This window comes from Cnephaeus nilssonii, assembly GCF_951640355.1.
Source record: "Cnephaeus nilssonii genome assembly, chromosome: 7".
NCBI lineage: Eukaryota > Metazoa > Chordata > Mammalia > Chiroptera > Vespertilionidae > Cnephaeus > Cnephaeus nilssonii.
Genome location: NC_137078.1, coordinates 102951961 through 102965471, shown reverse-complemented (window position 1 = coordinate 102965471; position 13511 = coordinate 102951961). Strand labels below are relative to the sequence as shown.

Genomic DNA, 13511 nt, shown 5'->3' with positions numbered 1-13511 from the left:
CGCAGGCGCGGAGCCACCGGGGCGTGGCCAGACTCTGTGCGCACGCGCACAGGCCCACGTGCGGCCTCCGCTCCCCAGGGTTCTTCTTGGTCCGGTCCCGCCGGGCCATGGGCTCGGGCCCGGCCGCGGGCTCGGTGCGGGCGCGCTACCTCGTGTTCTTCCAGTACTTGGGCACCGACTTCAAGTATGTCCCGACATCCCGTGCCCGCAGCCCGCGGGGAAGCGCGGGAGCTGGTCCCCAAGGGCAGCGGGCGCGAGGAGGGGGCGGGAGCTTTAGCATCTGCACTTCCGGCCTCGCCGGCACCGGCCGGGAGTGGCCGTGGTGGCCGCTGAAAGTGGGGCCGGGCGGGCGGTCTCTACCCGCTAACCTGCCCCGCCTCTGCCCACAGCGGGAGCGCGGCTGTCAGGGGCGCCCAGCGTGCGGTCGGGGTCCAGAACTACCTGGAGGTGAGCGCCGGCCTGTGGCCTGGGAGGGAGGAGGGCGACCGGTGCCGGTGGGAACTCGGGGTCTTCGCCCCACGCTGACCGCCCAGCCCCGGCGGCTGTCCCCGCAGGAGGCCGCCGAGAAGCTGAAGTCGGTCGTGCCGGTCAAGTTCATCATCTCCAGCCGCACGGATGCTGGGGTCCACGCCCTGAGCAATGCCGCGCACCTGGACGTGCAGCGCCCCTCGGGCCAGCCGCCCTTCTCACCCGAGGTCTTGACCGAGGCCCTCAACACCCACCTGAGGCACCCCGCCATCCGGTGAGCACCCGCTGCTCTGACCTACGCATCCACCGCGGCTATAGGCGGAGTCAGGGAGGACTTTGGACAGACTTTCTCGGGGTATTGGGGGAGGTACCAAGGGGACACGTGTGGGGGGTGTCATGTCCCTGGTGTTACTCCCACAGGGTCCTGCAGGCCTTCCGTGTGCCCAGTGACTTCCATGCCCGCTACGCTGCGACATCCAGGACCTACCTGTACCGCCTGGTCACCGGCTGCCCCCGGTATGACCAGCTGTCTGTGTTTGAGCGAAACCGATGCTGGGCCTTGCGAGCAGAGTGAGTGTGGGTGTGTGTGGCAGTGAAGGGGGGTGGGGGATGTGCCAGGCCCACCTGGCTGGCCACTTCCTCCTGACCACTCACCTGGCTCCCTGCAGCTGCTTGGACGTGGCTGCCATGCGGGAGGCTGCCCAGCACCTCCTGGGGACACACGACTTCAGCGCCTTCCAGTCGGCCGGCAGCCCCTCTACCAGCTCAGTGCGCACACTGCGTCGAGCCTCAGTGTCCCTGGACCCAGCCAGTCCCTTTGTCCTCCCCCAGGAGAGCAGGTGAGGAGAGCAGCCTGGAGGCTGGAGGCCATGGAGGCTGTATTAGGCCCAGCACCTTCGCTGGCCAACCCGGAGCCTCCCTGCCCCCTGGCTCTCCTGCTGGGCACAGTCTGGACTCCCAGCTGCTAGAATGACAGGTGAGGGCTGAGCATGGGCTCCTCCTCCTGCAAGGACCCAGCCTGGAGTGGGGCCGTCCTGGGCACAGTGGGCCGTGCAGAGGCAGGACGTCCTGGGCACCCGCTGGGGGCGTGCTGGGCAGTTGGTGCCGTGAACCTGCAGCTGCGCCTCGCCCCCCCACCCCCCCCACCCCGCCGGAGAACAGGACGAGGGCTGCTTTCCCTGAGGGCTCCCAGCCCGGCCCCGAGCTCACCGCTCAGGATGGGTCTTGGCAGCCGCTGACAAGGTCCTGCTGGGGGAGCACCAGGCATTGGTTCTGGCCCAGCCTGACAAGGTTGGTTCCACTGCCCCCAGCCCTGTCCCAGGGGCCTCTGGTCACATGGCAGCTGCTGACTTCTAGAACCTTCCTAGTTTGGGCCAGCTCTGAAGGGAGGAGGGACTTCTGCACGGTCAGCCTTTAGACATGTCAGAGCCCCGAGCTGATGCCAGGACCTTAGCATCTCCCCGAGGCCCTGCTCCCCTCCCTCTCACAAGGGATAGTTGTCTGGGTTTACACCTCCCTTAGGAGGCCCCTGGGGTGGAAGAGGGTGGGTACGTCTTTCTGGGCCCTCTGCCCTGCCCAGCCCACTTCCCTTGTCGGGAGCCAAACGGCTGGGGCTGCCCTGCGGCCCCGACATCACAGGTGCCCATGTCCCCAGGAGGCTGCAGTTCTGGAGCTTGGAGTTTGAGAGCCAGTCCTTCCTGTACAGACAGGTGGGCTCTGCGCGGGGGCCCTCCCGGGGGAAGTGGGAACTCGGGCCCAGGTGGCAGGCTGAGCCTTGGGTTGCAGGTGCGGAGGATGACGGCGATCTTGGTGGCCGTGGGGCTGGGGGCTGTGACACCTACTCAGGTGAAGATGATTCTCCAGAGCCGGGACCCGCTGGGCAGGCACCAGACACGTGTGGCCCCAGCCCACGGCTTGTTCCTGAAGTCGGTGCTATTCGGGGGCCTCAGAGACCTCGGTAAGAGGTGCCTGGGAAGGCCCCTACGTGTACCCTATGGGCCCCACTCCAGGCTGGGTCCTTGCAGGAGGAGCCCATGCCGTCACACCCTCCCCTGTCGTTCTAGCAGCTGGGAGTCCAGGCTGTGCCCAGCAGGAGAGCCAGGGACCAGGGGGCAGGGAGGCTCCGGGTTGGCCAGAAGACTTCAGGCTGGAGACCAGTGGCCCGAAGGCAGGCAGCCTGGAGTGAGGTGCCCATGCCCCTTAGAGCCAGAGCCCCCTCAGCCCACACCCCCCCGGGTCCCCAGTGGGAGAGGGGGGCTCCCAAGCTGACCTAGGATCCGTCCACAGGTCCTGCCTCCAGCCGTCCCAAAGCTTCTGGCCTCGTGGTTTGCAGGGTCCATAGCAGGTGCCGAGCCAAGGTCAGAGCACCCACAGCTCACCCGGCCTGGCCCCTGGACCCTGCCTGGTTCTGCACACCACATGCCCTGTGTTGTCAAGCACTCGGCTGCCTGGGGGCCACAGCAGGCCTCCTGCTCCCCAAGCCCCCAGCACCCTGCGTGCCCATCTGCCCCAGGCGGGCAGCCCTGGGTGTAGGTGCAGGAGACAGGTGTGAGCACCAAGACGGGAAGACGAGCAGCCTTCGGTTCTGTCACTGGGAATTAACATCCTGGACGCAGAAGTAGAAATAAAACATGAAGAGGTCTTTAGGGTTATTTATTTCTTCCGCCTAAAACGGCCACTCGGGCAGACATGGGACACGGGTGCTGCCCCACGTGAGGCTGTGGCCTGCTGCGGGCTGCACATCCACAGAGGGAGCCCAAGGCAGACACTGTCCTGCGGTGGAAGCCCAGGCCCTGGCTGGCGAGGGAAGGGCAGGCAGCCTGCGGCGGTCAGCTGCCTCCGCTGGGGGCTGGGGGCAGGCCCTTCTTGAGCAGAGATGTGAGGTAGCTCCCCAGCTCTTCGTCCTGCAAGGGGACACAGGAGCTGTAGTCCCAGCCTCCCCACCTAGGCGGCCCAGGCTGAAGGGGTGACCCCGCCTGTCCTGACCCACTGCCTGGTGCAAGCTTCCTGGGTCCTGCACGCACCTGGTAGGTCCAGGAGACCAGCAGCACCTTGGTGCCTGGGTCCTCGGAGTGGGCAGCAGCCTGGATGAGGATGGACTCCACGGTCACCGAGCCGTCGGGGAGGTGCTGCACACAGTGGTCCTTGAGGAGGCTGCACGGAGACACGGTCAGGCCCCACCTCCTGAGAGCCTCTCCCCCACCCACCCCCCGCCAGAGGGGCCAGGCTGCGCCCACCTCTTCAGGTGGCTGTAGACACGCATGGCCATCTCCTGCTCCTTGCGTGAGTCATGCAGGTGCACACGGCAGGTGAAGCGCAGCTGGTGCTCGGCCAGGCCCAGCTCCTTGAGGGCCTGCTCAGAGGACACCAGCCGGAAGTTCTGCGGGGCAGGGCCACGTCAGAGCACGCCGGAGCCCCTACCTGCCCCCATGGCACACTCATACTGTCCATGATCAGGGTGCCATGCCGGAGCCCCTACCCGCCCCCACCGCGCCTGCCCTGCCGCACACTCACGCTGTCCTTCATGATCAGGGTGCCGTGCAGGAGCCGCGGCTTCTTGGCATCAGGGAGAAGCCCTTTAGAGAAGAGCAGGGATCAGAGCTGCCAGGGCCCACCGCCTGCCTGGCTCCGCCCCGCCTGACTCCACCCAGCGGGCATGCCTGCCCCACTTACCCTGCGCCATTTCCCGCTTTAGCAGCCCCAGTGAGATGCCCACGGGGATGCTGGGGCTCGTGGGCAGGGTCACGGTCTCGCCATTGGCTGGCATGTAGCAGCTGACTCCTGGGCCAGGGGCAGAGAGCATGTCAGGTCAGGCTGGCCAGCCCCGCCATGCTGACCCCATGGGGCAACCCTGCCTGCACCCCTGCACCCGCCGAGTCCTCCCCGCCCCCCCCCCCCATCGGCTGCCTACGGAACTCCTGTTCGATCTTCTGCTTCAGGAACTCCATCTTCTTGGCCTCGCCGTGCACCAGCAGCACGCTCTCGGGCTCCGCTTGGCCCACCAGCTGCATGATGCCCTTGGCGTCCGCGTGGGCGCTGAAGGACATGTACTCCACCTGCATCCGGATCTCCAGCTGCAGCGGCACAGGGCACAGGCTGTCAGCACCCACCCAAGAGGGGCCCGGGGAGCTGGGGGAGGGTGGCACTCACCACCTGCCGCCCCTCCATCTCCAGCTTGCGCTGCCCGCTGAGGATCTTGTGGCCCACGGTGCCCTGCACGCAGTAGCCCGGCATAATGACCTGCAGGAGAAAAGGGCAGAGCTGCTCGCCGTGTGCATGGCCTGGGTCTCCTGCCCAGGGCTGAGCACCACGACCCCTGCTCAGGAGGGGATCCTGACGCTAGACGGGCAGACAGTGACGTCTGAGCTGCCTGGCTGGACACTGGGCCCCAGGTACTGCACCCCTCCTGACAGCAGCAGTGTTCCCAAGCCGGGGGAGCCCCTGCTCCCCACCTCTGCCCGACCTCAGGCCCTCCAAGGAGCCATCCCAGACCCCTCACCATGTTCTTCTCATTCCCGGCCCACTTCCGGAAGATCTGCAGGGACTGCCCAGCGTGCAGCATCCCTGGTGTGGCGAACACGACCTAGGGGGTGACCATGGGGGCAGTCAGGGCAGCCCACGCCACACCTGACCAAGAACCAGGCTCTGCACACATCTGGTCCTCCCCTACCATCAGGGCCTCCTGCTCCACCCACATCTCCCTCCCGCCCCAACACCGTCTTTCCTCCAGCACCGCGTGCCCCACTCCACGGAGGGGGGAGGGGGGCAGGGACCCCCAGCAGGCCCCAGACAAGGAGGAACGCGATTGTGGACATGGTGCTGGCCCATGCCCAGCCCCAGCCTGGGGGCATGCCTTGGCTGCAGCAGGCACAGAGGCCAGGGCCTCACCATTGGGCCTGGGTTGTCAGCAAAAGCTCGGTCGAAGGCCTTGATGTGCTTGAACTCGAACATGTTCCGCTGGACGAAGGTCTTGCGGATCTTCTGGTTGGTCCAGGTGATGAAGAGCTTGTAGTAGTGGTTGGCCTTCTCCGTCAGGCCGGTGGAGAAGTAGATGGGGGCCTTCAGGTTCATGCGCTCCCTGTGGGCAATGTGGGCTGTCCTGTCGTGGAGGAGCCGCCAGGCCGGACCAGCATGTCCCCGCCACGCCCTCAGCCTGCCTCCTCCTCTAGAGCGTCAGGGCTGACGTGTGTGGAGGCCTCGGTGCAGGACGATGGTGCCCACGTGCTGTTCTGGGCCCCCAGGCTCAGGTGGGCCCCACAGCCCCACTCTACCGCCCACTCAGACCAGGGCTCCCAGAAGCTGCCCGCTGCACCCACCAGAAGGTCTCCAGCAAGATGCAGAGCTCCTGAGCGCGGCCCAGCGCAAACACGGGGATCAGCACCTGCAGTGGGCAAGGCCGGCGTGGGTAGGGGCCCTGGCCACCCTGCTCACCCAGGTAGAGCTCGTGAGAACACGGTGGCTGGGCAGTTGCTCCCTGTGGCCACCTGCTTGGGCAGCAGCTGTGAAGACTAGCCCTGCTGGCAGTTCCTATGGCCGGAGGCCACGTCCACTGAGAGGTCACGGCCAGGCATCCTGAGAGCTGGAGGCCCCCCTACATCCTGCCCTCCCAGTCCTGCCTCCAGCCACACTCTATCCCAAAGGGACCCCGGTGGACACTGGCCAGCCCGTGGTGGGACCTGAGATGAGGGGGAACCAGTACCCCAGAGGGTCAAAGGGCGCTTCTCTTCCCAACAGGAGTAGGGCCTCCCACCCCCACCCCCACCCCCGGCCCAGAACCACAGCACCGTCGCGACCTCATGCCCTGCCCTGCCTGCTCCCCTGCTGCGGCCGCTACCTTCCCGCCGCGCTCCACGGTCTCGTGGACCTTCTTCAGGAAGTCCCGCTCCCGGCAGCGCTTGGAGTCACGGATGGTCGTGGCGTACGTGGATTCTGTGATGAGCAGGTTGGGGCGGCATTTGTCAATCCAGGCGGCTCTGGAAGAGTGGGCATGGCCTGAGGTGGACAGTCCACACGGCCTCCAGGTGGGAGCATCACGCCGGACCCAGCCCGCTCGCGTCAAGGCCTCCAGGACCCAAGGGGCAGCCTCCTCTGCAAGGCCCAGCGGCAGGCAGGGTAGCCCTCGAGGGGAAACAGGAGAGACTCTGCCTCGCTCGGGGACACAAGGGGGGGGGCGCACTGGATGAAACCACCGCCTACTCACCCCAGGTGCCGGTCCGGGGTCATGTTGTAGTCGCCCTGCAGGGGAGCAGCTCTCAGGAGGGGCCTCCTCTCCCGCCCAGCAGCCCGCCTGTGCCCCGAGGGCGCCCACTGACCGTGTAGACCACAGACTCCGAGCCCACTTTGATCTGGAACATGGCTGCCCCCAGCACATGGCCGGCGTAGTAGGCCTTGATCTGCAGCTCCTCGTCCACCTGGGAGGGGAGGGGAGGGTCAGGGCTGTGGCTGGGGGTGGGGGGGAGGACCACAGAGGGGCTGGGAGGCGGCGGCACAAGCAGATGGTGGCATTCCGCACCTATCATCAGCTCCTGTTTCTTACAGACGCCCAGTCCTCAACCAAAAGCAACTCAACCCAAGAGAAGAGACAACAGGTCTGGAACAAGCCGCAGAAGCCCAGAGACTCTGGGGCCCTGCAGTTCCTAGACACAGGCTTTGCAAGGACTGTGATGAGCACATCCCCAGAGAGAAGACAGGAGGAAGAGTGTTGGCAAAGCCCAGCGGCGTGGCTCAGTGGCTGAGCATCGACCTAGGAACCAGGAGGTAACCGGTTTGATTCCCAGTCAGGGCACATGTCCGGGTTGTGAGCTCAATCCCCAATAAGTCAGTAAGGGGCGTGCAGGAGGCAGCTGGTCAATGATTATCTCATCATTGATGTTTCTATCTCTCCCTCTCCCTTTCTCTCTGAAACCAATAAAAAATATATATATTTTTTTAATCAATCCAGCCCTGGCCAGTGTGGCTCAGTTGGTTGGAGCATCATCCCGGACATCCGGTTTGACCCCAGTTAGGGTGCACATGGGAGGCAACCAATGATGTCTCTCATATCAATGTTTCTCTCTCTCCCTTCCTCTCTAAAAAATAAACAACAACAAAAAAAAACAATAAAAACATATCCTTGGGTGAGGATTAAAAAAGAAAAAGGAAAAAAAAAGCAATGAAAGAAAGGGAAGAATAGAGCAGGAAAGTTATGGGAAGCGAATGGTGACAGCACAGCCACCCCCCAGTTGCCTTCTGAAAGGTAGGGGTCTAAGCGCTCGACTAAAGGACAGGGTATCAGACTGGGTCTTAAAATCCCTGACCACACACTTACTTAAAAGAGCCACATTGAGAACACGATGAAGGAAGATTGAAAGCGAAAAGACGGAAAAAGATATTCTATGCAACAAACATCAACCAAAGGTGGGGAGGTGGGAATGGTGTCAGCACATTTCCCAGAAAACAGACTCTAAGATGAAAAGCATTATGGGAGAGTAGAGGCCCAGTGCACGAATTTGTGCACCAGTGGGGTCCCTCGGCCTGGCCTATGGGATCGGGCCGAAACCGGCTCTCTTAACATCCCCCGAAGGGTCCTGGATTGCAAGAGGGTGCAGGCCAAGCCGAGGGACCCCACCAGTGCAAGATCGGGGCTGGGGAGGGACGCGGGAGGTTGGCCAGCTGGGGAGGGACCATGGGAGGGCTCAGGGGCATGTCCGGCCTGTCTCACTCAAGTCCTGATAGGCTGGACCCCAACGGCAAGCTACCCTACCTGTCAGAGCGTCTGTCCCTGGTGGTCAGTGTACCTAATAGTAAGCGGTTGAGTGGCCTTAGCATATCATTAGCATATTACGCTTTGATTGGTTGAATGGACAACCGGACACTTAGCATATAAGGCTTTTATTATACAGGATAAACATACACACTTCATGTTGACAGAGATTCCAACAGGATAAAATGACCCAAAATGTGTAGGTACCTAACACCAAGCAAAACCCAGACTCTAAGCAAACAGACAAACCCAACCTCTCTGATAAATGCTGCCACTTAACGCCCTCGCCTGCTGCCAGCCCTGTCTTCCCCCGACGCGCACACAGCAGTGACTGAGATGGAGCCCAAACCCCGCAGCCCAGCTCCGTCCAGTCCCTGCCTCCCCAGTCCCTGCCTCCCCGGCCAGCACACAGGAGCTCTGTCCTGCTCAGACGCCTGACTGCCCCACCAGCCGCCCTCTCGCCTGCTGCCCCCTGGTGGCGCCAGGCCTGACACTGACCTGGACCGTCTGGTGGAGGCGCACGGCCACCACCTTCTTCATGCAGTCCTTGATCATCTGGGAGGTGAAGAAGTTGGCCTCGCCCTTCTTGTCCACGGCGATCTTGCGGTAGTCCTCCAGCAGGATGGGGCAGATGGCCTGGGTGGGGTGGGTCATGTAGATGGGCCCGTCGTAGCCCACCATCTCGCTGAAGTAGGGCAGCGCCCCGCAGTGGTCCAGGTGGAAGTGGCTGGGGGCGCAGCAGGGTCAGCGGCCACTGCACCCCCCCCTCACGGCCCCTCCTCACCAGCTCCACTCGGATCACCCGCCCGCCCATCCGTCCTTCCATTCCCTCCCTCACTGAGGGCTCACTGTGCGCCAGGCGTGTCCTAAGTGCTGGGATGGGGAACGAGCAGACAGAAACTGCGGTCTTCCTGGACCTTACAGTCTAAACACCCAGCTCAGCAATGAGCACACGAACAGTTAGAATGTGTGTCAGACAGCGACTCGTTCTTGAAGAAACAGAAAGCAGCCAAAAGGACATGCACCCGGGCCCCTCCGCACTGCTGTAGATGGGCCGGCCGCAGCCCACCATCTGGAGGCCTGACGTGGCCTCATCGTCCTGGGGCACCTGGGCTCTCCTCCACAACACTTGGGGGCACAGCACTGTGTCCCCCTCCTCCCAAAAAGCTGACGCAGCCCACCAAGCAGCAGCCATGAACACCTATGACCACACACACAGACACCACCTCCAGGGCCAGCACCCAGAGGGAGGGCCAGGCCTGGGGCGAGCCACAAGGCAACAGGGACAGAGCCCACCCAGCGACACCCCACAGCCTGCAGCCTCCGCAGGCCAAGCAGGGAAGGCTCGAGCCCGCCCAGCCCTGCCCTGTCCCCCAACCCGGTCCCCCCAGCCCCGTCCCCCAGCCCGGTCCCATAGCCCCGCCCCCAGCCCAGTCCCACAGCCCGGTCACCAGCCCCGCCCCCCAGCCTGTGACAGGCGCCCACCTGATTATCACACAGTCCAGGAAGTCGGTCAGCCGGCCGTTGCGGGTGATGTAGGAGAAGTCTGGGAAGCGCCTCTGAGGAATCCAGAGAAAGCGTCAGAACGCAGCGGCTGCCCGGCTCTCAGGTGATGGGCGGGGCAGCCAGTGCTCCAGGGAGCAGGCACCAACTCGGCACCAGGACCACTGCCTGCTCACAGCCTCTGAGCACAGGGGTCACAGCCCGCCACACACAGCCCTACAGAAGCCCACAAGCCCTCCTCTGGACAGACTGACCCCAGGCAGGACACCCATCTGTCTTCTGATGGTGGGGGCTGCCCAGGAATGGAGTGACCCCAGGCCCACTTGCCAAGACTGTGCCCATTCCGTGGGTCACAGCCTGAAACCCTAGGTCCCCCAGGGCCGCGCCCAGGGCCAGGCTGGGGGCAGGACCGCCCAGCCCCACCGTGCCCCGCCCCCCACGGGACTCACGTCATCGTTGAAGCCCATGTGCATCCCGCAGTCCAGCATGACGTTCTTGCCCCCAATGGAGACCAGGATGCAGCTCCGGCCCACGTCCTGGCCAGCCCCTGCAGGGACAGGGACAGGGTCAGGGAGGTGCTGCCACACCCTTCCCATCCCCCACCGCCCGCTGCCCCTCCCGCAAAGGCCAAGGCCCAGCTGCCTGCCCCAGGCCCCCCTGGGCACTCTGGACCCCCGGCTGGCAGAGCCCTCGGGCTGGGAAACAACCTCATGACGGCTGCGCGGACAACACGTGAGGCGAGAACACGCCACATCCACAGCAGACAGGAAGGGGAACGCGCAGCGAGGGGACAGAGCGCCAAGTCCTCCAAGGGCGTTCTGGCCTGGGTGCCCCCTCGCCTCCAGCCTCAGGCCCAGCCTCTGCTGCCAGGCTCGGATGGAAGGAGGCTGCAGCCACCCGCTGTGACCCACCCGTTCCCTTGAAGGCCCAGTGCTGGGCTGGCATGCCGGCGCGCTGGGGGCCTCACCGCCCCTCCTGAAACCTGGCTGAGACGTCACTTGCAAGTCCTGAGCTGTCAGTCCTTGGTGCCACCGCCGAGGCTCCCAGGTGGCTGCAGCCTGGCCACAGGGAAGCACGGCCCAGCTGTCCGGCAACAACCAACTACAGGGACCAGACCTGAACCCGAGTCCCGTCCACTTCCTGACTGCCAAGCCTTGCCTGGCTGCTCCAGCCGCCACAGGGCACGTCCAGGCACCTCCTCGGGCCACCTGTGGCCTCAGGGCCCGGAAGGAGATGGACACAACCTTGTACGGCCTGGTAACAGCAAATGCCAGCTTTCTGCCGGCCACCTGACCCTGTTGGCACCACACACAGAGGTGACAGGACCACGGCCAGCGCAGGACGGCGACGGTCCTGGAGAAGCTTATCCCCATGACAACCGCAGGGATGCCAGCCAAGAGCTCTGCCGTGTGCCTCAGGCAGCCCAGCCACGGTGGCCGCCCGGAGGTCCCTTACAGGCCTGCTCCTGCCTCCACCAGGACGGCCGCCCGCGGGCAGTGGTAGCTGTCTGCTCCCTGCAGGCCAGCTCAGAGGCCCTCCAGACATCTGCGGGCGGGGAGGGGCCACCCGTCTGGTGGGATCCACCTCTGCCCCTGACGCATGGCTCCTAAGCATGGGCCGGGGACGGCCTTCGGACTCCAGAGCCCAGCTCCTAGCCGTGGCCACTGGCCCCAACGACCGCCTCGGGAGCTTGAACTGGGCGGGAGATGTGGGAACAGAGTCCGGGGCACACAGGGGGGCAGGACTCAAGAGAAAAGAAAGGAGACCGCCTGCCTGCAGGGAGCGCAGGGTCCAGGCCAGGAGACAGACGGTGAACACACAGACAAGACACACCACGCCCACCAGGAGGAGGTGAGTGCCAGGGGGGTAAGGTGGGCAGGGAAGGGGCCACAGAAACTTCCAGAACCATGACAGGCTTAGGACTTCCCAGCGGGTGGGACAGCAGCGGGAGGCAGGTGTGCCAGGGCCCCGTGGCCCCGGTGATTTTGGAGACTGTCCCTGGCCCGGGTGGACCAGGGAGCCCACAAACAAGGCAGAAACTGGCGAAGGGAGAAGCAGTTCTAGTTTTGGTGGCGATGAGGCTGCGTGACCTCGGGGGCACACCAGGTGCAGACTGGGGTCAGGGAAGCAAGACAAAGGGAGGACTGTTCGAGGAGAGTGCTTGCTGACAAAACGGCAAATGGAAAAGGGGCTGGAGGGAGGGTTCCACAGAGTCCCCTGGAGATGAGCCGGGGCAGGGGCAGGCGTAGAGCCAATGGCCAGAGGGGACCCTGCGCCAGCAGCTACAAGAGGCCGTGGGAGCCCTGACCGGTGTGGCTCAGTGGATAGAGCGTCGGCCTGCGGACTGAAAGGTCCCAGATTCCATTCCGGTCAAGGGCATGTACCTGGGTTGCAGGCACATCCCCAGTAGGAGGTGTACAGGAGGCAGCTGATCCATGTTTCTAACTCTTTATCCCTCTCCCTTCCGCTCTGTAAAAAATCAATAAAATATATTTAAAAAAAAAAAAAAAGAGGCCGTGGGAGTGACATGCCCATGATGGACTGAGATGTGTGCTCCCCCACACATACCCCCCACGGCCGAGGGCGAGGGCTTGGGCAGGGGCGTTGGCTGTGCGATGTGGCTGTCACAGCTCAGCATCCCAACTGGGGGCGGGTGGGCTCCTCCAAGGAAGAGCTCACACCACGAGGAGGGTGTGGAGGTACGGGGGACACCTGAACGGGAAGCTGCCCCCAACACGCAGCCAGTGAAGGAGGCAGGGCTGGAACAGGGCCCCTGGTGTGAGCAGGGGAAATGCCGGAGTCCTGGAGGGTGGCCTGCAGAAGACAGCCCGCTTGTTCCTGGAACCCTGGGCTCTGCGTGACCTTTCCGCCTCGCACTGTTCTGGACAGTTCAGGCTTTTAAAAGTGCACATGCAGCCCTGGCTGGTGTGGCTCATGGGTTAGAGCATCGGCCCAAGCACGGAAGGGTCAGGGGCACGTACCTGGGTTTTAGGTTCACCCCGGGCCCCATAAGGGTTCCTGCAGGAGGCAGCCAGTAGCAACCAGCCAATGTGTGTGTCTCTCTCCCCCTCCCTCCCTCCCCTCCTTTCCACTCTAAAAAGCAATGGGAAAAAACATCCTCAGGTGAAGAGGAATAACATAAACGTGCAAACGCATATCTTTTTCAAGAAGCAAAGCCATTTTTTTTAAAGTCACGAGGTCACGTAAACCACGGGCTGATCTAAGGGTGGACCACCAGGCTGGGTAGATGGGAGCCTGCAGGCGACCGGGCGCGAGGGAGGTGGAGCAGGCATCAGTCCACGCGCAAAGGGAGGGATGAGCGGCGCTCTCGTCCTCGTTTCGCTGTTAGGAAAACTGGGGACGCAGCAAAGTAGCGAAACAGGACGCCACGCCAAGGCCGTCCCCCGAGCGGCTCTGCGCGCAGGACCCGAGCCGGCAGGGCAGGGGCGCGAGGCCCCGCGGCCACAGCTGCGGCCCGGGAGGGCGGCCCCCGCGCCCGGCCCCGGCAGACCACCGCCCGCCCGGCCCGGCCCGGCGCCCTCACTCACCCAGGGGCGTGACCCTGATCTCGGGCATCCTGCCCCGCGCTCCCAGGCCTGTCGCCTCCGCGCTCACCGGCCGCCGCGTCCGCCGTCGCCGGACCGGACCCTGGTCGCCGGGACCCAAAGATCAACACGAGAGCGCGGCTTGCGGTGACGCACTGCGCAGGCGCACCCCCGCCTCCACGGCGCCCACTTCCGGTGCGCTTGCCGGAAGTGCGGGCCGCGCATCCTGATTGGGCGGCGGGCGACCCATCCCG

General features: G+C 64.3%; 2 protein-coding genes across 6 annotated transcripts; one reads left to right on the top strand and one right to left on the bottom strand.

The window, feature by feature from the left end:
- The first annotated feature begins 49 nt into the window (after positions 1–49).
- PUSL1 (pseudouridine synthase like 1) lies at positions 50–3101 on the top strand. Of its 4 annotated transcripts, none has more exons than XM_079778208.1 (9): positions 50–184; positions 390–447; positions 555–742; positions 889–1038; positions 1137–1307; positions 2123–2177; positions 2254–2425; positions 2535–2654; positions 2755–2891. In XM_079778208.1, exons 1-8 carry the CDS (start codon positions 108–110, stop codon positions 2651–2653), a joined length of 990 nt encoding a protein of 329 aa, XP_079634334.1. In that variant the 5' UTR covers positions 50–107; the 3' UTR covers position 2654; positions 2755–2891. The 4 variants fall into 4 exon arrangements, with proteins under 4 accessions (XP_079634334.1, XP_079634333.1, XP_079634332.1 ...); XM_079778207.1 differs by having other exon boundaries at positions 2532–2654; XM_079778206.1 differs by lacking the exon at positions 2535–2654 and having other exon boundaries at positions 889–984; positions 2755–3101.
- A 132-nt stretch (positions 3102–3233) lies between these two features.
- On the bottom strand, positions 3234–13450 carry INTS11 (integrator complex subunit 11). 2 transcript variants are annotated; one of them, XM_079778204.1, is made up of 17 exons: positions 13261–13450; positions 10162–10259; positions 9695–9768; positions 8708–8936; positions 6780–6878; positions 6668–6702; positions 6302–6440; positions 5784–5848; positions 5356–5545; positions 4967–5050; positions 4618–4707; positions 4379–4541; positions 4141–4248; positions 3982–4043; positions 3705–3847; positions 3492–3621; positions 3234–3371 (listed from the first exon to the last, which is right to left on the bottom strand). In XM_079778204.1, exons 1-17 carry the CDS (start codon positions 13286–13288, stop codon positions 3297–3299), a joined length of 1812 nt encoding a protein of 603 aa, XP_079634330.1. In that variant the 5' UTR covers positions 13289–13450; the 3' UTR covers positions 3234–3296. The 2 variants fall into 2 exon arrangements, with proteins under 2 accessions (XP_079634330.1, XP_079634329.1); XM_079778203.1 differs by lacking the exon at positions 13261–13450 and adding an exon at positions 10624–13200.
- Between the last annotated feature and the right edge of the window lie 61 nt (positions 13451–13511).